Source organism: Pseudophryne corroboree, chromosome 4 (genome assembly GCF_028390025.1).
Source record: "Pseudophryne corroboree isolate aPseCor3 chromosome 4, aPseCor3.hap2, whole genome shotgun sequence".
In the NCBI taxonomy this organism is placed as follows: domain Eukaryota; kingdom Metazoa; phylum Chordata; class Amphibia; order Anura; family Myobatrachidae; genus Pseudophryne; species Pseudophryne corroboree.
Window position 1 is genome coordinate 471,315,941 of NC_086447.1, and position 27,192 is coordinate 471,343,132.

Below are 27,192 nucleotides of genomic sequence, written 5' to 3' on the forward strand. Positions count from 1 at the left end.
CCCATGTTCCATCAACAAATTGAAAAATGCTGTTGAGGATTTCAAGTCTGACATTATATTGGGTGTCAGCACAGGCTTTTTGGAGTCCAAAACTAATGAAATCTGTCGCTCACAAGGAGCTATGAATCAGGAAATTACTCTGCTGAGAAACCAGTTTGAAGTGTTACGATACAAACATGAGGATCTTGAGAACAGCTGTCTTCGGCATATTCTTGAATCCGTGTCAGCATCTTCCCTTCCAGCTTTTCTAAAAGACACATTTCTACATTTGGTTCAGGACATTTCCACTGAGGATTGCTTGTTTGATTGGGCCTATAGAACCAAGCCATCAACAGACCATTACCCTAGAGAGGTCATAGTCTGCCTCCATTACAACACAAAATTGTCTAAGCTTTCAGAGACGTCTCTACCATTGCACATGCACATCCAGATCTACGAGGATCTCACACCATCCACCATTCACAAGCGCTGGAACCGCCAACCAGTGAATAGGAACAGTGGGGTTTCTGGTTCCAATTCATCTTAATAATGTATTCTCAACATACAACTTCTATCGGTGGTTTCGTATTCATGATAAGGATCCTCCATCAGGAATACGAAACCACTGATAAAAGTTGTATGTTGAGATCCAAAGAGGTCAGCGAAGTTAGAAGGGAAGAAGAAAAGAAAAACACGTTTATCACCAAATTCAGCAGCCAACATAAGGAGTTTGAATATATCATTAAGAAGAATTGGGGTCTACTCCTTCAAGATCCTGTAATTAAAAACCACCTAACAAAAAATCCAAGGTTTGTTTATCGTAAAGCAGACAACATCAAGAAAAAGGTGGTTAGAAGTGCAATAGAGGCACCAAGAGGTATCAGGACCATCCAGTCAAAAGGGTTCTACAGATGCGGCATGTGCCAAATGTGTTGAAACTGCTAGAGTCGTGAGTCCACAATTACAAAGTATACATCGACTTCGAATAAGAAAAATTTTGATATCAAGGACTTCATCACCTGCGATAGTAAAAACGTATATTTGGTAAAGTGTACGTGCAACAAACAGTATGTTGGGAGAACCACTTGGAAATTAAAGGAAAGAATGAGCGAACACCTTAGGAATATTAAGAAAGGCTTGGATACCCATGGAATCTCGTCACATTTTAAGAAAGACCATATGTGCAAACCTTCAGAGATCACCCTTTTTTATGGAATACAATTAGCACCAAAGAATTGGAGAAAAAATAATATTGAGGAAATTTTGGCAAGAAACAGAAATGAAGATCATCTTCAATTTGGGAACCCTACAACCCAAGGGTATGAACCTTGATTTTAAGACCAACTGGTTTCTGTAAGAAGAAAAAGTAGAATCCTGGGAAAATCGCTTATTTTGAAGAAAAGATCCATCTGTCCCCCAGAGAATGGTCCATCTGTAGCAGTTTGACTCATTAAAGGGACTATTGCTCTATTCATCTCAGACGATAGGGACAGTTATCTGTTATAATGAGAATCCCTTAACATTCTCCTTTTTCCCTTATTCCTCTCATCAGACATAGCCTGCCATAGTTATTATTAAGTTACATCATTTGTTTATACTGTGGACAGGGTTTATGTTATGGGAATATTGAATGAGGTTTGACCATTCATAATCTTTGTATTTAATATATAAAAAGATCAGTACCACCCTAATAGATCTAATTGCTGTTGTAATGTGCCTCTATTTTTAATCGACTGTATAAGGAACGAATTATGAAATTTATTCATTCAGATAGTAAACATCTCTGATCCCTATATGAATATTGAATAAGCTGTAATTATTCTTATTGTTTTTCTGAGATCAGTATTATCCATCTACAGTAGGTACAATTTGCTCTTATGTGCTTTTATTACCCAATTGATTGTATAAGGGAAACCAGTACTGATTTATTTACGCTCCACTGTGGATGAGTTTGGTCTCCAGCAGTGGAGCATCACTTCCGCGTGATATGCGTTCTGTCATGATCAGGTGGAACGCATGTTAAGATCTCGCCTGCTGCAGCCCCAAGCAGCGGAGTATCACTTCCGGCGGAAATTATGTGGTCCACCATGGACGGTGGAACGCATATAGAATTGTGTACCAGCATGAACATCGGATATGTCTTCACTTCCGACGGAAGTTATGCGTTCCACCATCGTCGGGTGGAACGCATGGCGGCATAATTAAGTACAAAACAGCGTGTATAATTCATGGAATAGTGACCTATGTAGGTTTTTCAGCACATAGAAACATATATTAGCATTTGTGTTTATAAATTCAGTATTTTATGATGTCCCCACTATGAAGTTTATTGCCACTGACCCCTCCCAGAATTAAGGTACTTCCTGTTCATGGGTATAAATATTCTAGAAGTTGCCCTCAGCACACACCTTGACAAAGACCACGGTCGAAACGCGTTGGTGTGAGAGCTACTAGTTACCTAAAGGACTCTCCAGGCCACTCTTCTTTAAGGTGAGATAATCCGGATTCGTCGCACCTTGGTGATTGTGTTTTACATCTCCTGGATGGTCACAAAGGGTTAAGGCCATTTTTTTGTTATGTGTTTGGACGTTTTTAAGAATAAATTATTTTTATCCTACTTCCACTCCTGATACACAATTTTTATTTATACAGAGATTGGGAGTACCAGTTATCAGAGTTCCACTATTTAGGATTAAGTGGAAAAAAGAAAACGCTACGGGCACGTTACCAGTTGGAACACTGTAAGTGGGGTACACTTGTCCTTCCGTAGTGTTTTTCTCCTATCAAAACACTTAAAGATAACTTTATGAGTTTTATAAGTACTTACGGACTGTAAGTACAGTACGCCCACCTAAGCTTCCCTACTATATAGTATATATTTTTTGAACCGATGCCCTTGTGATTTAGTCATTGGGTTGTCTCTCTTCTATTTTTCTCCTTTCGAGATATGACACTTCAAGAAATGGAAAGGATATAATGACACCATCCATCCAGATAGGAAAATTTGGACCAAAAAAGAAACCTTTACGTGTGGAGTATCATTTATAGAGATGTGAGTACGGTACAAATCACACTCCTACATCTCAGGGACTGGTATTGAAACCCCATCATATCAAAGACATATCACACGATATTGCTCTTCCATCTTTCTTTTTGAGGGACATTGGACCAACCCAGAGGGAATCCTATTAAAGATGAACTAGGAAGAATTGAAAGACAATCTCTTATCTTTTCATTGACTGACCTCTACCTATATGTGTAATGTACCCATTGTGGGTCAACAGGCTGTGCGCAGTTGAAGTAGCATTCACCTTTCGTTGTGTATTTCTGTATTTTGGGGTGTTGAGTGATACCCAGAGTCCACTTTGACTGCAGCTGCAGAGGTCGCAGCAGTTTACTATTTGTTTAGTGAGTTATATTCCATGTGCGACCGTGGATTTATATTCATACAAAATGCTACGCTACAGTGTTTTCCTAGAAACAGGCTGCGTGGCGTATTGAGGCAAGATGTATGACACATCTTTACAATTAATATACTACAAACACAAGTGCGAAAAATATAGCATTAGATGAACATGAATAAATGAATATCTGACAGAAAGAACTGCTGGAAATAGCTACACAATACTCTTCAAGTGGATGCATGTACAAAATGGAAAGTCAAAATAAACCTGTAGTTTTTGATTTGTCATGCAAAACAGTCTCTCTAACCTATTTTCCCAGGAAATTTCTACCATCTGGTACTGGATGAAGCAGCAGAAGGCAGAGTTTGACAATAAATACTGTACAAGCAAGCAATACAAGCTACTGAGATCCCTGTTTGTAAAAAGGCAAAATACAGTATACTAGACTCTGTGCTTACCTGTCGTAATGTCCGTGCCACTAAACTTTCCAAGACCGGACCTCTGTCTTCATGTAGCAAATGTACCTCATCTAGTATCAGTAGTCTCACAAGCTGGGAAAGTGCCACATCTCCAACACTCTTTCTAGTAACAACATCCCATTTCTCTGGTGTAGTCACTAGCATCTGTGTAAACAAAAGCATTGATATATTTACTTGAATCTATTTAAATCAGTTTAAGAGCACAGAGAACATCTTTGAAGCTGAAAAATTTGTCTCCTAATAAGATCAAATGTCATCCGTAAGTGACTGTGGTACCCAAAGTTGGGACTGGCCCACAGGGGTACAGGGAAACCACCAATGAGCCTCACTGCCTTGGGGTCCAACCCATCATCTAGGAATCAGGCTCCGGACTGTGCTGTTATTAATATAGTACATTATAATGCATGCACTACAGTATTTACTGTATATATTTATCAAGGGGCCTAGCCCATGCAAAATGGTTAGGCAAACTAATGTGGCGGCTAGAGACACCCCCTTTAGACTCTGGCCACACTCCTTAACATGGGCCCCTGCCACTGCATTCCCCCAATGGGCCCTACATGCCCCATCTGACACTTGTGGTACCTGCTGTATATCAAATGTCTCATACGTCTTTAATTTAAGTTTAAAAGTTTGCCTCTTGGACAAAATATAAAGGTATTTGGGTTTTTTTCCATCAAATCAAGGTGAGCATTATTTAATTGGACAGTTAATGTGAAATATACAGATACAGTATACACATGCCACGCGATTCTGCTTCGGCAGAATATTTGGTCTGGGGCTGCATTTTTTCTGTTGGATGAAGATAATGAAGCTTACACTGAGATGAGATCGGATTAAGTTACATGCATTAAAAACTCATTTAAAAGTTGACTACTATATTTACTGAATAGTATGGCTTCAGTGCCACACACAGTGTACACATCTGAGCTTCTGTACCCCAACTACACACTAAGGTATTAAAATATACCCGTTATCTATCTAATATAATCAACTGCTAATAAAAAATAATTTCGCTATGTTGACAGTTGGTATGAACACAGACCATATCCACTAAGTTAGTGATGTCACAATACAAACTCTACAGTCTTCTATGGTAGAACGCAAAATGTGAATTTTATTTTCTAATAAAGTAAATAGGATATTTAAAAATAATATGTTAGGAATTCATTTTTGATGAGTCAAAAATTTAGATTACATTTTGTTATATGTATCTAGGAGGCTATTTATTTGGAGCAACAGCTTTAGATTTTTCAAAAACCACTGACTACATTTAATGAGGAAGATTTCAGTGTCACAGTGTTCCCTAATATCTGGGTCCAAATACAGCCATCTAGATGATCCCTGAATGACTGCTAAGAGCAGACATTGCCACGAGTACATGGACAAGGCATGGCCATGCCCCATCCAGCGATCAGAGGGAGTGCAAGTGGCCCCACATAGGGGGTCACGTGTGTGTTTATTTATATATATATATATTAATATATATATATATATATATATATATATATATACATACACACAGTGTATATATATATATATATATATATATATATATACACACTGTATGTATGTATATATATATATATATATATATATATATAATATACTTATGTTTAACATTGACATGAAAACAGATCAAAGATATTAAAAGGTGATCCCATATTTCTGCTTTTTTTAATATAATTTTTATTGAGGAAAGGTTGTCAATATACATACATCGCCAACAATGAGAAGAGAACATGCTTTTACACGTATTTAAATCATATATAAATTTGATATGTTTAAGAAATGTAAGTATTTTAACAGAGATTTTAATATGTTGTGATAAAGGAATACAGATATTTAATAAAGGCCAATCTTTACAATTTTCTAATATGACAAAATGTAACTTAAAAAATACTATCAATTACACATCAATTACACATCAAACACGTAAAATAATTTGTGTTTTTATTTTAACACAGTCACTGATTATGTATATCTAATGTAAGAGGAAGAAAAAAGAGCAGACAAGAAAGAAAGTAGAAAGGGAACCAATAAAAGTAGAAGTAAGAAAAAAAAAAAGAGAATAGAGAAGAAAAAGAGAAAATAATAAAAAAATAAAAAGTTTCTCTTGAAACACTTTAATACTTGGAGGCGTATGAGAAATCCATTGATGTAAGATACATTTACGGGCTTCCGCTGAGATAATTGTTAAAAAAATTTTTATTGGAAAAGATAATTTGATGTTATAACTCCCCAATATCGCCCATTCAGTTGTTAATTGAAAATCCGGGGTTATATTCGAGATTAAAAACTGTAAAATGTGTTTTCAAAAAATGTCTGATTATGTGGCAGCCCCAAAAGTTATGGATATAAGACCAAATTGTTTAATAGTATCCATATTTATCTGTAAACTATTTTTGGGATTAGAAATAAACTATTTAAGAGAGTGTATTCCAATCTTAATACCTTTAAAAGCCGCCATGTCTTGAATAATTCTCAATAAAGGATCTAATGCTATATTGAATAAAAGTGGAGACATGGGGAAACCTTGTCTGGTACCTCTAAGAGAAACTGGATCACTAAAATTATTAATTAATCATAAGGATGGTTTTGGGCTCATTATAAAAAAAAATCTAATCAAATTGGTAAAGCAAGGACAAACATTTATTTTTCCTAATATCTGCTAAAAATATTTCCATGAGATTTTATTGAATGTTTTTTCTGAATCTATTCAGTGTGTAATTCCTAATTGGTGTTGCGTAATTATTGATGGTATTATAGCTTGTACTCGTGTTGACATAATTTTTGACAATAATTTAAAGTCCACATGTAGAAGTGTTATTGGCCTAAATTAATCTATTAGTTCTAGGTCTTTATTAGGTTTCGGTAATAGAATAGTATGAGCTTAATTGAAATTGCTATAAATAGGTTTACCTTTAAATAGTAATTGAAATATATTTTTGAGTATTGGAATAAAACTATCTCGTAATATCCTATAATATTCTCCACTTAATCCATCAGGACCTGGAGATTTATTTAATTTAAGATTTTGTATAGCCACTTTGATTTCATCTTCTGTAATGTCATCTTCCAAATGTTATACTAGTTGTGTGCTTAACTTTGGTAAGTGAATAATATCTAAAAGAGAACTGACCCATAAGGGTAGATCTGGCATTTCAGAATAAAGATTTGAGCAGTAATTATGAAATTGTTGTGATATTTCTTTTTGGGTTGAATAATATCCATTCAGTTTTTTTCTAATCTAGAGATCTGTAAATTTGTGGTCTGTTGCTTCACCATATAAGACAAGAGTTTTCCTGATTTTCCACCCCAACAAAAATACTTATTTTTCATATATTATACCTTTGATTGGGCTTCTTTAGAAAGAAATGCATCTTGAAGTTGTTTTTGTTGCATATACAAATTTTTATGTCTTTCAGTAGTATGGCTTAAATAAATTTGATTGGTGGTTTTCAAATTATCTTTTAAAATGTTAGTTTGAATTTATAATTTTTAAGTTTTTGGGCCATATAGGCAATAATTTGACCCGTCATAATGGGTTTGGAGGCTGACCAGAATATTACTGGGTCATCAATGTGAAGTCTATTTGTTTCTACATAGACCTCCCAACTGTATTTTAGGTGTTTTTAAAGTCTTTGTTAGCATAAAGATACGATGAGAATCGTCATGTATTGCTTTTGGATATAGGAGAAGATAAGGCTATATTAAATGTGATTGGCGCATCGTCGGAAATAAGAATATTGCTTATATGAGCTTTAAAGAACCTGGGGAATAATAAGTCTGAGGCTAGAATATGATCTATACGAGTAAAAACGTGTGATTTGTAAATACTTTACTATTGAGAATTAATAATCTCCATGGGTCTAATAGGGTATGATGAGATAATAATAGACGTAAACCATCCCGATTTGACTTTGGTAGTGAAAATAGTGAAGGTAATCTATCAAGGGTTGCATCAATAATTAGATTAAAGTTACAACCTATGATGAGATTGGAAGTATTTGTTTTCATTAATATATTAGAAATTTTGGAGCGTAAATATTAAGTATAGTGAATTTTTCACCAAATATTTTTATATGTAGCAATATAAATCTGCCATTGGGATCAATTGTCAAATCAAGAATCTTATAATTTAAGCATTTATGAAACAGGATGGCTACACATCTTTTCTTTTTTTTTGTAAGGGGCTGCCACGCAATCCCCTATCAACGGAGCTGACAGTTTAGCATAAGGACCATTTACCCAGTGGGTTTCTTCAAGTAATATGAGGTCGGCATTATATGTTTTAAGGTGTGTGGACCCTTTTTTCCTTTTAATTGCCGAATTAAGGCAGGCAGTATTCCATGAGAGTAAACGTAAATGTGAAATTGTTGTGATCGGAGATGGGATATGATTATTAGAAGATGTCATCATTTAAGAATTAAGATTAACGCGCATAATGTACAATTTTCAATAAAAAGGGTAGAGTAGCCCAGTAATCTAGACATAGTATCACATGTATATAGAAGTATGAATGTCAAATGTACAAAAGTTACGTCAGAGTATACCTTGAAGCCAATGCCAGAATCGACACCAGAAAAAATTAAAAAAGGAGCAGAAAAAAGAAAAAGGTAAAAGTAGAATAAGTAAGGCAATAGAATTAAAGCTTATAAAGCTTTATCGAAGAACTGACATCAAAAAGAACAAAAAACAATATTTTGAAGTTGGTAAGTGCATATAGTATCTGCACACTTTCATAAAATCAACATATGTCATAAAGTTTAACATTTATATATTGGCATGAATTATAAAGGTTTTGTTAATATTCAACCGTTAGGAGGAACCTCATCATTGGCTAATGTAGGAACAGATGAGTTAATGGCTGGAGTGAGAATAGGTGTATTTTCAAAAAATCTTTTAGCTGCTTGAGGGCTTTCAAACAAAGTGGATTTACCATCCAGGAAAATCCTCAATTTAGCAGGATATTGCAAAGTAAATTTAATCTGTTTCTCATAGAGCATTTTACAAATCGGTGAGAATTCCCTTCTCTTTACTGTCAAAGCAGCAGAGAAGTCCTGAAAAATTAGAATTTTGAAATATCAAATCTGAAGTGACTGGACTTTTCTATACGCCCTCAAAATATTTTCTCTATCCCTGAAGTCTAAGAATCTTGCTATCACATGCCTAGGAGAGAAAATTTCCGATGTGCGTTCAAGTCCTATACGGTGAAATTGTTCTATAGCTACTGTGCCATTTGAAGAAGGTACCTGAAGGATGTGTATAAGGTCAACACTAAGTAAATCACTGAGTTCCGACCCTTTAATGGACTCAGGTATCCCAACGAATCTCAAGTTGTTCTGCCTATTGCGCTTTTCTTGGTCATCTAACCTGTTAGAGAGGTCTATTATTTTATTGTTTAAATCAACAGTATTTTGCAGAGTGAGTTTAGCATCTTCATTGTCACTTGTTCTTTGTTATAAGTCATTATTTATTATAGTGTTTGACTCAACTTTGGACAACATGGTATTGATAGATATCTGAATGGAATCTAGCTTGTTCCCCATCGACTCCTGTAAATTATCCAGTTTCTTATACAGCTGAGGGAATAAGGAGGAGTCGTCGTCATGCGATAAATCAGAGTTAGGGGAAGGGGGGTTAATGTGAGATGTAGACATTGAAGATTGTGAATCTTCTTGAGGTGTCAAAGATGGTGATTAAGTATGTTTCGTTTGTTGAGATTTTGTGTGTGTGTTTAGCCATTCTTTGTGGTAAGTGTGTGACCCTGTTTAAAATTCTATCCATCCATACACAGGGGGGGAAAAAAATAAAAAGAAAAAAAAAATAAAAAATATATATATATATATATATATATATATATATATATATATATACTGTATGCAGTACCTATCTGGTTAAAGAAGCATACTGAGACATCTTTCAATGTAATAATGCAGTTGCTATATCATATAGTAAAGGAATAAGAAATGTTGCTGAGAAGAGGGTTATTTAAGGAGATCGCAACAACCCAACTAGACTAAACTATGTTGCCAATATCACCTGAATATACTAACTGAAATAATTCAACAATGTATTGTAGGTAAATAGTTTAACCCATAAAATAGGATTTTGGATACATACCGGTAAATCATTTTCTCATAGTCCGTAGAGAATGCTGGGGTCCACATTACTACCATGGGGTATAGATGGGTCCACAAGGAGCCATTGGCACTTTTAAGAGTTTGAGAGTGTAGGCTGGCTCCTCCCTCTATGCCCATCTTACCAGACTCAGTCTAGAAACTGTGCCCGAGGAGACGGACATCTTTGAAAGAATGATTTAACACAGATAGTGGTGAGATTCATACCAGGTCACACATAACAAGGCACATCAAGCTAGCTTAGCTTGAAAACTCAGCAACTGCTGAAACATTACTTACCAAGTAACAATGCAATACATAACTAAACAAAGTCGTACTGAACCAGAGAACGGTTGCAGGAAAACGAAGCGCTGGGCGGGAGCCCAGCATCCTCTACGGACTACGAGAAAAGGATTTACCGGTAGGTAACCAAAATCCTATTTTCTCTTACGTCCTAGAGGATGCTGTGGTCCACATTAGTACCATGGGGATGTACCAAAGCTCCCAGAACAGAAGGTATAGCGCGGAGGATCCTGCAGAACTAATTGACTGAACTTCAGATCATCAGAGGCAAAAGTATCAAACTTGTAAAACTTTGCAAACGTGTTCGACCCAGAACAAGTTGCAGCTCGGCAAAGTTGCAATGCAGAGAGACCCCGGGCAGCCGCACAGGAAGACCCCACCTTACGAGTAGAGTGGGCCTTAACAGAATTTGGACACAGCAGTCCTGCCGCAGAATAAGCGTGTTGGATAGTGAACTTAATCCAGCGAGAAATAGTCTGCTTAGAAGCAGGACACCCAATCTTCTTGGGATCATAAAGGACAAACAGAGAGTCCAACTTTCTGTGACGAGAAGATCTCTTCACATATATCTTCAGAGCCCTTACAACATCCAAGGACTTTGATGTAATTGAGGAGTCAGTAGCTACTGGCACCATAATAGGTTGATTGATATGAAATGTCGGCACAACCTTCGGAAGAAACTGCTGATGTGTCCTGAGTTCAGCTCTACCTTCGTAGAAGATCAAGTAAGGACTTTAACAGGACAAAGCCCCTAAATCCGACACACGTCTAGCAGAAGCTAAGGCCAACAACGTAACCACATTCCAAGTAAGAAATTTGACTTCAACCTCCTGTAAAGGTTCAAACCAATCCGACTGGAGAAACTGCAACACCACGTTAAGGTCCCAAGGCGCCGTAGGCGGTACAAAGGGAGGTTGGATAAGCAGAACTCCCTTCAAAAAAAGTCTGAACCTCAGGGAGGGCAGCCAATTGTTTCTGGAAGAAGATGGAGAGGGCCTCAGGTCCATAACCACACCTGCTTACAGGAAGAGGAGAAACCGTCCGAGTTGAAACTCCACCGTAGGAAACTTCTTGGATTCACACCAAGAAACATATTTCTTCCAAATACGATGGTAATGTTTAGACGTTACCCCTTTCCTAGCCTGTATCAGGGTAGGAATGACATACTTCGGAATGCCCTTCTGAGCTAGTATCAGGCGTTCAACCTCCATGCCGTCAAACGTAGCGTGTTAAGTCTTGATAGGCGAACAGACCCTGCAGCAGCAGATCCTCTTGAAGAGGAAGAGGCCTCGGCTCTTCCTGCAAGAGATTCAGAAGGCCCGCGTACCAAGACCGCCTTGGCCAGTCCAGAGCAATGAGGATTGCCTGAACCCTTGATCTCATTTACAAGCTTTAGAACTCTACGAGTGGAATGAGCGGAAGAGGTGGAAACACATACACCGACCGGAACACCCATGGAGACACCAAGGTGTCCACTGCCACTGCTTGTGGGTCCCTCGGCCTGGAACAATAGCGTTGAAACTTATTGTTGTGACGAGAGGCCATCATGTCTATTTGGGGTAACCCCCAAAGGTCTGTAATTTCCTTGGAGACCCCATTCCCCTGGATGGAGATTGTGTCTGCTGAGGAAGTCTGCTTCCCAGTTGTCTACTCACGGAATGAAGATGGCTGAGAGCGCCAACGTGTGTCTTTCTGCCGAGAGGATGATTCTTATCACCTATGACTTGCAGCTCAGCTCTTCGTTCCGCCCTGTCAGTTTATGTAGGCCACTGTCGTTACATTGTCCGACTGCACTTGAATGGCCCGATTTCCTAGAAGATGGGCCGCCTGAAGAAGACCGTTGTAGATGGCTCTTACTTACAGGATGTTGATGGGCAGGCCGACTTCCAGACTTGACCACCTTACTTGGAATGTGTCCCCCTGATTGACTGCGCCCCAGCCCCAAAGGTTCACATCTGTGGTTAGAAAGACCCAGTCCTGAATCCCGAAACTGTGGCCCTCCAGAAGGTGAGGCAATTGGAGCCACTAGAGGAGTGAAATCCTGACCTTTGGCAACAGACAAATCCTCTGGTGCATGTGGAGATGAGATCCTGACCACTTATTAAGGAAATACAGTTGGAAGGCCCGAGCATGGAACCTCCCGTATTGGGAGAGCCTCGTAAGAGGCCACCATCTTTCCCAAAAGGCGAATGCAGTGACGAACTGACACCCGGGCTGGCTTCAGGACATCCCAGACCATTGTTTGTATCACCAATGCCTTTTCCTGCAGAAGAAACACCCTCTGCACTTCTGTGTTGAGGATCATCCCCCAGAAAAGACCTCTGGGTCAGTTCCAAATGTGACATTGGGAGATTCAGAATCCAATCGTGGACTCTGAGTAGGTGCATTGTGAGAACAATGGACTGCAAAATTTTCTCCTTGGACGATGCCTTTATCAGCAAATTGTCCACATATAGAATGATGTTTGTGGAGAACCATCATCTCTGCCATCACCTTGGTGAACACCCTCTGTGCTGTTGAGAGGCCGAATGGTAGGGCCTGGAACTGGAAATGACAGTCCAATAATGGAAAACGGAGATAAGCCTGATGCGGCAGCCAAATCGGAATGTGGAGGTATGCATCCTTGATATCCAGGGATACCAGGAATTGCCCCTCTTCCAGACCTATCACCGCCCTGAGAGACTCCATCTTGAACTTGAACTCCTTTAGAAAGGGGTTCAGTGATTTTAGGTTCAGAATGGGCCTGACCGAACCATCCAGTTTCGGTACCACGAAAAGGTTCGAATAGTAACCTGTGGTTTGTAAATGAGGAGGAACTGGTACAATGACCTGTGCCTCCACCAACTTCTGGACAGCTTCCTGTAGTACAGTTCTGTCTGCCAGTAGAACTGGCAAGCCTGATTTGAAAAATCGGTGAGGAGGGAGATTTTGAAATTCCAGCCTGTATCCATGGGACACAACATCTATCACCCAGCGATCAAGGCAGGACGAAACCCAGACGTGACTAAACTGTCTGAGTCTCGTCCCCACCGGCCCCACCTCCAGGACACGCGGTCCATCGTCATGCGGAGGACTTTGGCGTACCTGAAGCAGGCTTTTGTTCCTGGGAACCTGCTGCAGCAGGTTTCTTGGATTTAACACAACCTCCCCTAAAGAAGGTTTTGGACGGTTTGGCCTTTCTAGGCTTGTTAGGACAAAAGGACTGAGATGCTGATGAAGAGAAGTATTTTTCCGGAGCAGGAGCAGCTGAGGGAAGAAACGGAGACTTACCCGCTGTAGCCGTGGATATCCACGCATCCAAAGCTTCCCCAAAGAGAGCATGGCCTGTGTAGTGTAGGGACTCCACACTTTTACAGGATTCCGCGTCGGCAGACCACTGGCTCAGCCACAGTCCCCGACGAGCTGAAACAGAAAAGGAAGAGATCCCCGCAGCCATGGAACCCAGGTCTTTTATGGATTCTACCATAAAACCTGCTGAAGCGTGAATGTTACGCAAAAACAATTCAACATCCCCTCTTATCCATCGTATCCAAATCCTCTAGTAAGGTAGCCGACCACTTTACTACAGCCCTCGCAATCCATGCACTAGCAATAGTGGGACATAATATGGCCCCTGAAACAGTGTACATTGATTTAAGTGTATTATCAATTTTTCTATCTGCCGACTCCTTTAAGGCGGTAGATCCTGGAACAAGTAAAACCATTTTTTTTTGAGAGTCTGGACACAGATGTGTCAACAAAAGGCGGGTTTTCACATTTTTTTCCTATCCTCTTCAGGAAAAGGAAACGCCCCCTGGACCCTTTCAGGGATCTGGAATTTATTCTCTGGGTTTTCCCATGCTTTCTCAAATATAGCATTCAATTCCTTTGACGCAGGGAAGGTTAGCAAGGCTTTCTTATTTTCAGTGAAAAAAGCCTCCTCAACCTGCTCAGGTGTGGTATCATTTATATTTAACACATCCCTGACAGCCTCTATTATTAATTGCACCCCCTTTGCAAGAGAGACATCAGAATCAGTATCCGTGTCATCTTGTGTGATGTAAATACGTTTTTGGGGAATATAGCAGGGCATCCTGAGGTACCAGAATCGGGCCATACTGCCATGGTGTTCTTTAATACCTGGGATGCAGACTCATTACTCGCAACCCTGTCAGAAATCTGAGTAATCCAAGATTTAATAGAGGAAAACCATCCAGGTTCCCTTGCTGGAATCTGTGCTAAACCAGTGCTATCCTGATTACATGGAATGGGATCATCCTGTGAGGACATATCCCCTGCAGCATATGACACAGTGTCCCTGAACATAGCTAAAGGAGACCACCAAACACTCCACACACACACAGGTGAGGGCAGACAGAGTTCCCCCCCACCACCAAGAATGGCAAGAGAAACACAGAGATTGGAGCCAACCCACATGCAGCGCTTTTACCAAAGGAAGACCCCTTTGTCAGTGCTGACTGTGCACCTTAATAGGATACACAGTCGTATTGCAGCCTTTCCCCCTTCTACAACTCCCTGGTACCGTTTACAGATAGCTGGAGTTGCTGTGGAGGGAACTCTTTCCTGGTCAGTGCTGTGCAGGCAGGAAAATGGCGCTGAAAAACTGCTGGGTCCGCTCGGAGAAGATCCGCCCCCAAAATGTTGCTGTCTTCCCGCTCTTCTTCTGCTTATACTGGCCTGAGGATTTAGTGCCGGCTGAGATCCTGGGACCCCGCCAGGCTTCTGGACCAGTGTAGGGTGTAGCGCTGGCTCAGGGCGCCCCTCACAGCGTTGCACCATGTACCGCTGAGCCATCCCCGGAGCGCAGTTAATACTGCACTCCTACCCTGTTGCAGTCATCTTCACACCAACCCCCCGCTTGACAGGGGGGTTGGTGTCTCACTCGCCACTGATTCTTCAACTCTGCAAGGGAGTGGCGGCATGCTGCTGGGGCGAGCAGTCCCCTGTGGCAGATAACGAATAGACCCCTCTGGAGCTCGGTGTCCAGTCAGCGGAGAAAGTGGCTCAGACCCTGCAGCTCCCCCCCTTAGTCCTTTGCTGCAGGGAGGCTGTTGCCAGCAGCCTCCCTGTAAAACAAACTCTAAAACAACATTTTACTCAGGAGAGCTCCCCTAGCTGTGACCGGCTCCTCCGGGCACATTTTCTAAACTGAGTCTGGTAGGAGGGGCATAGAGGGAGTAGCAAGCCCTAACTCCCAAACTCTTAAAGTGTCAATGGCTCCTGGTGGGCCCGTCTATAACCCATGATACTAATGTGGACCCCAGCATCCTCTAGGAAGTAAGAGAAAATAAGTTTAGCCTCTAATCTAGGCTAATAGAGGTATGTAGAACCGAGTATTGTGTATGGGTCATTAATGCAAAAACATTACATACACTACAATAATCTATAACAGTGTTTCAAATATTGAACACCTACTAAAATATATTATTATTTTTGCACACTGCTATAGTTAAATAAGGATAAACAGTCAAACAAATATAATTATATATAAAGCTAACAAAGTTTCCTGAGTTTCTTCAGTAATAAGCTAAGTCAATAGGTGGAGTGAGAGCACACAAAATAGCTAAGTGATAGTAGAAGTATTTAACTAAACTCTTATGACTTGTTCTGTCACAATTAGACTATATATTATACCTTAAAACACTAAAATGATAATTCTAAGAGTCAAATATTGCATATTCTTATTATAAACAGACAAATATACAATAGTTTCCTTGACACATGGGACCAATAAACCATCATAGATTTGAATGGAGGTTATAGTGCAATATCTACCCACATGGAAAGGTGTTTTGAGGTATTGAAATATTTATTATTACCATGATTTATTACCAGTTATTTATATAGCGCACATATTACGCAGCGCTTTACAGAGAGAATATTTGGCCATTCACATCAGTCCCTGCTCCAGTGGAATTTACAATCTATATTCCCTATCACATGTACATACACACATTCAAGCTAGGGTTAATTTTGTTAGGATCCAATTAACCTACCAGTATGTTTTTGGATTGTGGGAGGAAACCAGAGTACCCGGAGGAAACCCACACAAGTACGGGGAGAATATACAAACTCCATGGTGGGAATCGAACCCTTGACCTCTGTGCTGTGAGGCAGTAATGCTAACCATTACACCATCCGTACTGCTGAGTACTGGAGTGCTTCAGGATGAGATCTTCAATGCTGCAGCTGCTGCACATTAAAAATCTGAAATCAAGAAACTAACCTCAGTACAGTCTCTGATAAGGAGAGAGTGACTTACTGATGTATAGCAGAACTCCCAAGGTGTATCAACTCTATGATCATCACACATTGAGAATAATCCTTGAGTTCACCCTCTATTGTATAAATGGCAATAGTCTCTTTAGCAGACAAATAATAAAACAGTCAGATAGTAAAATACACTGGGGGGGGGGGGGGGGGTAAGGGAAAGAGAAAGGGTACACTGCTCAGTGAGGATGATGCAATGTAAATCAAGGAGAGGCTGCAGCATTGGTAATTCAAAGTCTGTATAGAAAGAAAGTAAGGGCCAGCTGGAATTATTATACAATGAGACCATATACTCAGAGAGGACACACTCTGTTGTCAAGGTAGCAATAGTCTCTCCGGCAAACAAATAATAGAACAGTCAAATACTTTAGATACTTTAGGGGGAATAAGGGAGGGAGAAAGGGAATAATGCTTAGGGAAGATACTATCGAGTGAATAGAAGCTGCGGTATTGGTAGCCCAAATTGTAGATGGAAGGAACACTAGGACCACACTGCTAATAATCCCCCCAAGACTGTGAAATAGTCCACACACAGAGAGTTACGCTGGGCACAGGCAATCAGTGCACATCTCCAACACAATAGGGATAGCAGCCCTCACTGCAGCCAACTGTGGAATACTGCTAGTGGACCAAGCATGTGGGTTCACTTTTGATTGTAGGGGCAGCCCTTGCAGCGGGAACACAACCCCTATGTGTCCCACTTCAGCCAGGTAAACAGTATGGGAGAGCCGCGGTTAGAACGCCCCAGAGAATCGGATGCCAGGAGCCGGGATCCACCAGGCAAGCACTCACCCGCTCGCTTCCTCAGATGTCACAGGAGCGCAGAAACTAGGTGCAGGGACGGAGCTCCGCCAGCAGTCACCGGGGGAGCAGTGTGAGGAGAGCCGCTGACATCACTTCAGGGAAGCCTCCATTCAACGTAAGAGCCTTGGTATCAAGACTCACTGGATCTCGTAGCTGAGGTAAGATACAGGCTGTACACCCCGCGTCCTGGAGAGCCACTCGAACGCTTGAGACTTGTCACGGCAGGCAATCACAATACCCTCCAGCAGAAAAGACTTCACCCGAAGGTTATGTTGAGGGTGAGGAGTCACAGGGGCGACAGATCTTGAGTGGGCTAACACTCCGGGCGGCCTTCGCCATGCTGACCAGCCTTCTAGGGCCGGACTCCTGGGGTAAGGGTAATCTGTATCGCACAATACAGACACAACCCTATAAGCTCTTCAGCTAAGCTAACCAGTGCAGGTATTTTAGGTTGTCAGTAGGCAGTTTAGACCACAGATGGCTTAGGATCCTGCAGTGCTGAGACAGAGCGTTAGTAAAAAGTGGCCATCGCGATGCTCCACCCACCAGAAGTCCTCCTGATTTCTGCTTTTTAAAAGACAGAATAAACTTGGAAAGTGTATCACGGTGTAACCCTGATCTAGATTAGAACAAACTCGAACACAAATCTGACAGACTAAGCATAGCTATTTGGCCTTGTGGCTTGTCCCTAGCTATTACTTTGATTTGCATATGGCACCAGAACATCTGTTAGCTCTATAGAAACAAACACTGTCTAAACTTCATAGCAAAAAAATTATTTGCACAACTGCCCATTAAAGACTAGGGTTTGTAATAAGTACAGTATTTTATAGAGCATACAGGCTACACAATATTCCAAGCGATATCACTCATTTTCACCCTTCTGAGCGATATTGTTTGTAATAACGCCCAGTATGTGTGCTACCAACGATGAACAATGCATGCACTCGCACATAGTTATCAACCCCCTCTGTCAGCTACGCATGCAGCTCAATTTGGACTTCTCGACCAAAACTGCAAGTACGGGGCAGCATTACATTACTGAATGATATCTTCAGCGATATCGTTCAGTGTGAACGCACTGTAGGGGTCATTCCGACCCGATCGCTTGCTGCAGTTTATCGCAGCACAGCGTTCGGGTCGGATCTGCGCCTGGAGGGCCGAAGGCCATTGTTCCCTAGCGATCGGCTCTGTCTGATTGACAGGCAGAGGCGGTCGCTGGGCGGGAGGGGTTGGCACGGTGGTGTTTGGCAGCAGTTATGGGGGCGTGGTCTGGCCAACGTAGGCGTGGCTGGACCGCGACCAGGGGCAGCGACGATCAACTCATGGCCAGCTGCAGGAGCTGCGCTGGCAGGGAGTTACTCAACAAGTACAAAAGCATTGCTGCAGTGCAATGCTTTTGTACTTGTGCGGGGGGGGGGTGGACTGACGTGTAGGGCGGACTAGCCCTGTGCTAGGCGTCCCCCCGCATGTCTGGGAACATGATCGTAGCTGTGCTAAATTTAGCACAGCTACGATCAACTTGGAATGACCCCCTATATCGTCTGCCCGGGAGTCAAAGGAAAACACTAGGTGATGACGTTCATGGAGCGTATCTAGGGAGGCCAATCCCGGGATCGGGATCGGCGGGATCCCGGGTTTTAGGCCCAAAAACGTCCGCGATTCAATCCCGGGATTGAAAGCTCCAATCCCGGGGATTGAGGGATAAGCGTTGAGCGTCCTCAGGACGCTCAGACGCTGCCCGGCTCCCTCCTCTCGGCTCCCCCTGCGCAGCATGACCTGTGCCTGTGAGGTCACGCTGCGCTGTCAGCAGCCGCAGAGCAGGAGGTACGGCGTTATTCACCCGCTGCCTCCTCCCGCCTCCCCCACACTTACCCGCCGGCTCCTCCTGGCTTCCCTGCACTCAACCACCGGCTCCCCTGCACTACCCCGCCGCCTCCTCCTACCCAGATACCCAGCTGTGCAGGTTTGTACTTTTTTTGATGTCTGCAGGGCAGGTGGGGAGGGACGTGGGGGATGGCCGGAAACAGTTGAAAGCCAATCCCGGGTATCCCGGGATTGACCATTTTTCAATCCCGATACCCGGGATTGAAAAAATGGCCCGGGATTGGCCTCCCTAAGCGTATCGCCTAGTGTGCACCCACAATAAGACAATAAGAACTGCCAGTACACCTCTACATACTGTACAGCTCAAGATACTGTGTATTTGTTTTTTTTGGTTTTGTGCAACATCCTAAACTTTCTCCACATCATCTGATACCAGTGAAGAAGTAACAAATTTCCATAAGAAGTCACAAAAGACTCCAGAGTAAAAACAGCAGAAAAAACTTCATTTTCATATCTCTAGGGTCATCATATTTTTGGAATCACACTTGTAATTAAGCACTAAAAGGCCACACAGTATGTTGGCTCTGCTTAATAAAACTATAGCATATGATTCTGAAATAATTACAAAGGAAATGTCACCATGTGTTGCAAGAATAATCCACCAAGGATCACTATTTATAATCTGACACACAAAATGTGGTAGACATTCTGCACAACGTAAACAAATGTGTTAATGAATAAACTGCTTACTAAACTCAAATTACACTATGCATTATGTATTTTGTCACTGTATTTAAAGGAAAGAAATATTAAAAATATCAACCAGAAGAAAAAAATCAAATGATACAATGGTACTGAAATATCAAATCTATACTGCATGTGGACAATGTGAATAACACTATCACAGCCCACCCCTCCCATCCCCCAGCCCCAATGCTCTGAATTGCAGAATCACAAAAAAGGGAAGGGTCATAACGTTGTTATTATTATTATTATAATCATTATTATTAAGAACCGTACAGAGTAAGAATAAACAACATTTCACAGTCAATGTTCAATTTTGCCAGCTGGGTGGTATTAATAAGTATATGGATGTGGCCTTCGTAATAATGAAATGTTGAAATTCTGACCTTATTTTGATTTAAATTTGAGATTAACATTTTATATAATAATATTTTCTTCTTAGAGACCTGGTTGTTCGCAGCTTTGTCATGTGGTTCATCTTTACCCGATACTCTCTTCAGGTAGTAGCCGGCTAAACCAGTCTCCATGCAATTGTGCTCCCGCCCAAGCCTTAATTAAGCTGGCTATACAGCTAAAGATTTATCATCAGATCTGGCTGGTTAGAATGAAAACCTGGTAATGGATGAGAGCAAATGACAATTGACCATTTGCTCCCAAACACTGGAATAACAGACAAAAAAACAATTTGTCCGAATTACAGTTTTTTGTCAGTTTTACAGCATTCAGGAGCGCAAATGGTCAACTGTCATTTGCTCTCAATCATTACCAGGTTTTCATTCCAACCAGCCAGACCGGATGATAAATCTTTAAGTGTATGGGCAGCATTAGTTGCTCATCTATAACTCACAGGGGTTGGCTTGGGAGTAACCTTGAATTTGGGTGAAATGGATGTGAAAGGTTGACACTAGTTACAACCTCCAATGTGGCCAACACAAAAAGATGTAATAGAAATAGGAATATATTTTGTATTATACTGAAATGCTTCAGGATATTAATACCTAGGTAAGTGGAGTTGAAGCATATAATGCATATTGTTTTTAAAATAAGGTATTACAATATTTAGCAAGTAATGAACAATGACCGGCTTATATCTATTTTAAGTTACACACAATAGGTATTTAATTTCAATACAGATTACGGCACCCTGTGCTATAACATACTATTCAACAAAACCTGCCACCTTTATAATGAGATACACAGATAGATATATATATATATATATATATATATATATAGATAGATATAGATATATATAGATATATAAGTGATATACAATAATGTATATATGTAAATAAATAAATATATATATATATATATATATATATATATCATTTATATACAATAATGTAAACTTGGTTCACCCAAACAAGTACTAGTTTAACTTAATAGTATTCTATCCACTGAAAGCATTACACACTAAAAGATTATCTGTCCAATCTGGCTGGTTGGAACAAAAATCTGCTAATGTCTGGGAGCAAATGACAGTTGACCATTTGCTCCCAAACGCTAGAAAACAGACAAAAATAGTCAGATAAATTTGTTAAATCCATTTGATTTAACGTATTTATCTGAACTACCGTTTTGTAGCTTTTCAAAGCAAATGGTCTACTGTCACACACACGCATCTTTGCAGTGACTACATGCGCCTGGGTGTAACGAGTCGCACCCGCGATCACAAATCCTATACGATCGTGGGTGCGACTATTCGCACATGCCCTAGAACTGGCATGCTAATTGCAGCAAACTAGTCACTCCCACAAATAGTCGCCGATGCACTGATAATAGATCTAGTTTGAGATTGCAGGACTTCCATTCTTAGAATAATGCTCAAAAAGAATCTCACAAACCTCACATTGATCATGGCTCTCTGTACTGAAAACTCTTGAAAAATGGGAAATGATTGACATATCCGGAAATCATGCTTCTAGATGGTTAAACTCTGTATCTTTGCATACCATAGCTATTTGTCTTAAAAGCAGTAGCATCAAAACAATTTATACGAAGGTCAGACTATTCACCAACAAGATGTAGATGGAGAGTTTTAAAATGAATAGCAGATGTGTGTTTCAATTGCATAATGCATAGTTTTGTAGCTTCCGAGATCGGGTCTATTTCTATTAAGTTAACATATTGCCTTTGCCAAACTTAAGGCAATTAAGACAGGTGAGGTAGCAAATTCGGGAGCATCATAAGTGTACAGTAGCTATGAAATCATATGTTCTCATATATTTGCCTAAACTTTCAGCTGTGATGTCATTTCATTCTGTGACCTCTTTCCTGTGCTGTAATGACGCTCACCAAAGATTCTCTTAAAGACTGTATAGCAAAGTCTACAGACAGCCACCTAGTGTCAATAGCCATTTTAAATTTAATCTGTTCAGTATATTTAGTATACATGCTATTTGGACACAAATACATTTTATAAGAGCCTAACAGAAACTGCCACTTGCTTTTGGATACAAATTAGTTTTTTTAAGAGCAGCCAAGATACTGCTCCACTTACTTTCTGGACACAAATAGTCACACTGAACCACTTGATGTCAAGACTAATTGTCAGCTCAGACACTGCCCCATTTGCTGGCTAAACAGAAGGCCTAGTAATAAACAACATGCTTGCAGAGAGTGGATGCAGGCAGTCCACCCTCTTCACTGTTCACCAGCAACTGTTCCCACCGGCAATTGAGCCTTTCCTTTTATACTGGGTGAGGGACCTGCTCTGTCATACAGCACTCCAGTCTGACATCACCCAGCGCTGTGACTGGGATTGTGCTGCAGACCATAGATCGCACTGTGCTAACGTTTGTATAGCGCAACATTTGGGTGCATAAGTACAATATATAACAGTACGCTATAGTATAAGTACTATACACAGTACATATACACCAAACAACACTGTCACACTGCAGACTGGGAAGGACAGATATCATGGATGGGATGCAGTCAAGATGCCTGCACTCGGCATACTGGTTGTTGGAATGTCGTCGCCAGCATCTCAAAACCGCTGGGAATGCCAACGCCGGCATCCTGACATGGACAGCAAATGCCAGAATCCCAAACGAGCAGGAACCGCACCACCGCTTAGGCACTACTGCCGGGAGGGTGGGTTAGGCACCACTGGGGAGTGTTAAGGTTAGACGGTGGCGGGGGTTAGGGTCAGATTGCGGGAAGGGTGGTTTAGGAATTGGGGGGGGGGGGGGGGAGGATAAGGGTTAGGATAGCTTTCAGACAGCTGGTGGGTTTTTAACTTTCGGGATGCCACTGTTGGTATTTTGACAACCGGCATCACAGGGGTGAGTATATTGTATGTATTCCAAAGGGACATGGGTAGAGTAACTCAATGACGCTAGCGGAAGTCGTGGATGAGAATCATTTCGGACTTCAGTGATTATGTACCCAAGTAAGGACGAGCAAACAAAGTCAGAGTCGCTGAAGTGGAGATGGAAACAAGGGAGCAGAGCACTGGTGACATGGTGTATACTAGGTAAGAACAGAAGCGTGAAGAGCCAGCCCATAATAGCTTACATACTAGGAGGAAAACGATTAACAGTTGTAGCTAGTCATAATGCTTTAAAGCAGAACAAAAATGTACACTCTTAGTAGCTAAATTTTATTGTTTATATGCATGACTCATATTACAACAGAATTGACTAAGGGACTGAGGGTACATATAAATATTCATTTAAAACTGTTCTCCTAATTCTTTTTACAACATGATTGTTGTACTATACTGTACATTTATAAGACCCTAAACTTATGATTGACACACAAACAAAAAAAACCTGAAATGTTAATCAAACTATACTTAAAATCAAAACAAACAAATACCCAAATGGCACTTAGAAATGTATATACCAATTTAATAAACAAAAATATATTTATTGTGCTTAACAGTACCTGTGTTCATACACCTCCTGACAGTGTTTAAGAATCTGTACACTTAAAATGACATTAAAAAAACGTTGCTTGGGGCAAAGAGGTTCTGCGTGGCCGCTCACAGACCCAGATGAGAGTCAATGAATGATACACTGTGGGTCTTTGTGAGTGTGGCGGCAATTCACGCAAGAGCCTGCAAACCTATTTGCTGTGTTTGTATATTTAAAATCAATCTGACATGTGACTCATGTTACATACGAATGTGACACGTTACATTTTTGTCCCCATTCAGAGGGCTGTGTTACAATTTACTCAAACCTGTAGAATCCACATGAATTAATCAATGTAAGCCTGTTTATCTATTTTCCGGATTAACTGTGCAGATGTATAAAAAATTTCATCTGGTGATGATGGCCATGTAAAATATGTTTATAAAATATGTGGAAAATCAATATGAGATAAATATATTGACTTTCAATCACACAATATACCATGTTCTTACAGCATCATAAATATGCTAAATTGTTAGTGGTTATGTGAAATTTAATTTTCAGGTATTGTGTCCTGTATTTCATGGAACGACACACCGGCTAGCCATCAAAAAATGTTAATACTATAATTTATAAGCTAGACTGGGTCTAAGTGTTACAGATGCATCTGTTATCACTTATAAATTAACCATGTCAACCACTGAAATAAGCAGCTGTACTTTAACACAACACTAATTAGCAAACGGTAATGAAAAATACTTAGCAATGAATATTACAATTTTCAAGGTGTGAAACAAAACCAATCCAAGATATTTAAGCAATTTGTAGAAAGGTATGCTGTATTATCTGAATATAATTCACGAAAGAAAAGTCACTACAATACAAAATATTTCATTATATTAAATGTTCATTAAAGTATACCAATAAATAACAGTACTACAGTCAAACAAATTTAATAAGAATATAAAACACATTTCAAATACCTCTGATATTAATTTTCATTACTTTGAACTGTTGTACTGAAATTAATAAAAATGTAGGGCTTCTTTTATAAAGAGTTACAAACTGGGTATGCAGAGCACCCATAAATTGGAATTAGATCCTAACCTGTCCATAAAACTACAACATTCACAAAAACCTCTCTGGTCTCAAGATGTAGATGGGACAAAACCAATTTTGGAGGACTTTTCTTCCCAATTCCAGTACAGTTGGGATATATATATTGAGAAAGTTAATTGTAGCAGTGGCCATATTGAGTGGTGTGAGGAAGGAGGGAGGGACTTATAGAACTTGTACAGTGCGGGCTCATAAGGCTGCTCAGCATCTTCTCCACTAATTCTGTCACTATCCTCACTGTAGGAAGAGCACAGCCGCCATTACTATTCTCAACAAAGACTGCGGTCAGATCAAGACCGCGGTATTCAGTGGATTCATCTCCCACATTGGTGGACATCCATTTAACAATCCTGATAAGGACTTTGAGTACGTTGGGGTTTTGCACTGGTTAGTGTTGACAGGGAATCCATTCGGGTGGGTGTTGTGGGCACTCTCTCTAGGCTGCACATCACCTCTGGTGCTTCCATTAGTATCACTTTTCACTGTATGCTAATACTTGTGTGAGTGTGTCTGTCATTATGGCTGCAGTTTACACATAATTCCAAAAGAAAATCCACATTGTGTGAAGCTTGTAACACTAGCAACGCTGTGGATCCCCCCTCCCAACTCCTGTCTGGGCTTCGACTCTAACCAGAGCCATGGATAGTTTGTCGGCAGAAAAAGCCGACTCCCACAGAAAAGAACCAGCCTGGCGGGAGGCTTGGCTAAGTCGATGGAGGGCCTTGCAAAATTTAAGGGGTCTTCCAACAATTCTCTGGTTATTTCCCTCAAACAGAAGAATCCACTATCTCCGGTTCTTGTATCAGACAATGACAACCTTCTTTAAGAGGAGGCAGAGGAAGGGAAATGGGACGATGTTCCAGAGGACCAGAAGCAGGAAACACAAGGGGTGGAACCTTGATTATTGTGGTACACCAAGTACTCAAATTTCTAGAGGAGTCTCTTCCAGAATCTTAGGAGTTTATTCGGTAAGCAGCCGAAATCATTGGTTGTTTTTCCCCTTTTATGTACAGCTCCATGATCAGCTGGCTGCAGCTTGAAATCAACCAAACGGTTCCAGGTTCCCAAACCATTTCTCTCTGCCTGCCCTTTTAAGTGCTCTATATGTAATAAGTGGGAAAATATTCCACAGGTGGATGCATCTGTTTCCAGATTATCCAAGAAGACGACTATTAAAGATCCTTCAAAACATAAACTGGAGGCGACGCTCAAGTCCATTTATACCGCCGCATGCGCTCAACTCAGACCAGCACTTGGAGCGCTTCGGTGAACAGAGCAGTGGCTAAATGGGTGGAACAGCTTGCAGAGAGTCTAGATTTCAGTCTCCAGATCTTTGTCTCCTGGCAGAACATATGGGGTTCTTTGAAACGCTGCAGTTAGGGCATTTCAACTCCAGACCATTTCCACTGGATCTACTGTCACAATGGTCGGGCTTACACCTAGAACTGCACCAGACAGGTCTGTTGTCTCCACAGACTAAGCTGTCTCTCAGTTAGTAACTCCAGTTCAACAACCTGACAGAGGGTCAAAGATTTGGAAATTGGATAATTCTAACAACAGATGCAAGTCTGAGATGCTGGGGAGCCATAGTTCTGGACTCTAACTTCCAGGGATGTTAGTCCACTCAGGAAAGCAGCCTACCAATACATGTCTTGTAGCGCAGAACCATTATTAATGCTCTACGGGGGGCTGTACAGCTACTCCAAAATCACCTAGTAAGAGCGCAGTCAGACAACACAACAGCAGTTGCCTACATCAACAGACAGGGCGGCATTCAAAGTTGCATGGCAATGAGGGAAGTGTCTTGGATTCTAAAGTGGACAGAGCACCAGAAGGTCATCCTCTCAGCTGTGTTTATCCCAGAAGTGGACAACTGGGAGGCGGATTACCTCAGCCATCAGGATGTTTATCACAGGGAATGGGCTTTGCATCCAGAGGTGTTTCAGGCCCTAGGACACAGTATGTGTCCTGAACAAGAGATCTAGCAGTGGATAGTCTAGCAATAGCATGGCTGTACAAGCTAGTTTCTCTCTTTCACCAACTGCATTGAGTCTTGAAAAAATTAAAGCACAAAGGCACTCAAGAGGCGATTATTCCTTTGATGCTTTGCGCAAGGAAACCTGTAACAGCAGCGCGTGATCATCGCATATGCAGATCTTATATCTTGTGGTTCATAAGTATGGAACTTCCTTACAGAACTTTTCGCCTTTCTCGTCTGCTACTTTTTCTACAGAAGAAACTAGATGCTGGTCTACATCTGGGATCCAGCCGAGTTCAGCCA

General features: G+C 40.9%; 1 protein-coding gene across 2 annotated transcripts in view; it reads right to left on the reverse strand.

Annotated features, from left to right (window-relative positions):
• Positions 1–27,192, reverse strand: part of ASCC3 (activating signal cointegrator 1 complex subunit 3) — a 1,202,160-nt gene that overhangs the window by 707,103 nt on the left and 467,865 nt on the right. For both annotated transcript variants that reach the window (XM_063917038.1, XM_063917039.1), the window contains exon 11: positions 3,842–4,006. In XM_063917038.1, coding sequence (XP_063773108.1) covers positions 3,842–4,006 — 165 coding nt within the window. The remainder of the gene's footprint in view (positions 1–3,841; positions 4,007–27,192) is intronic.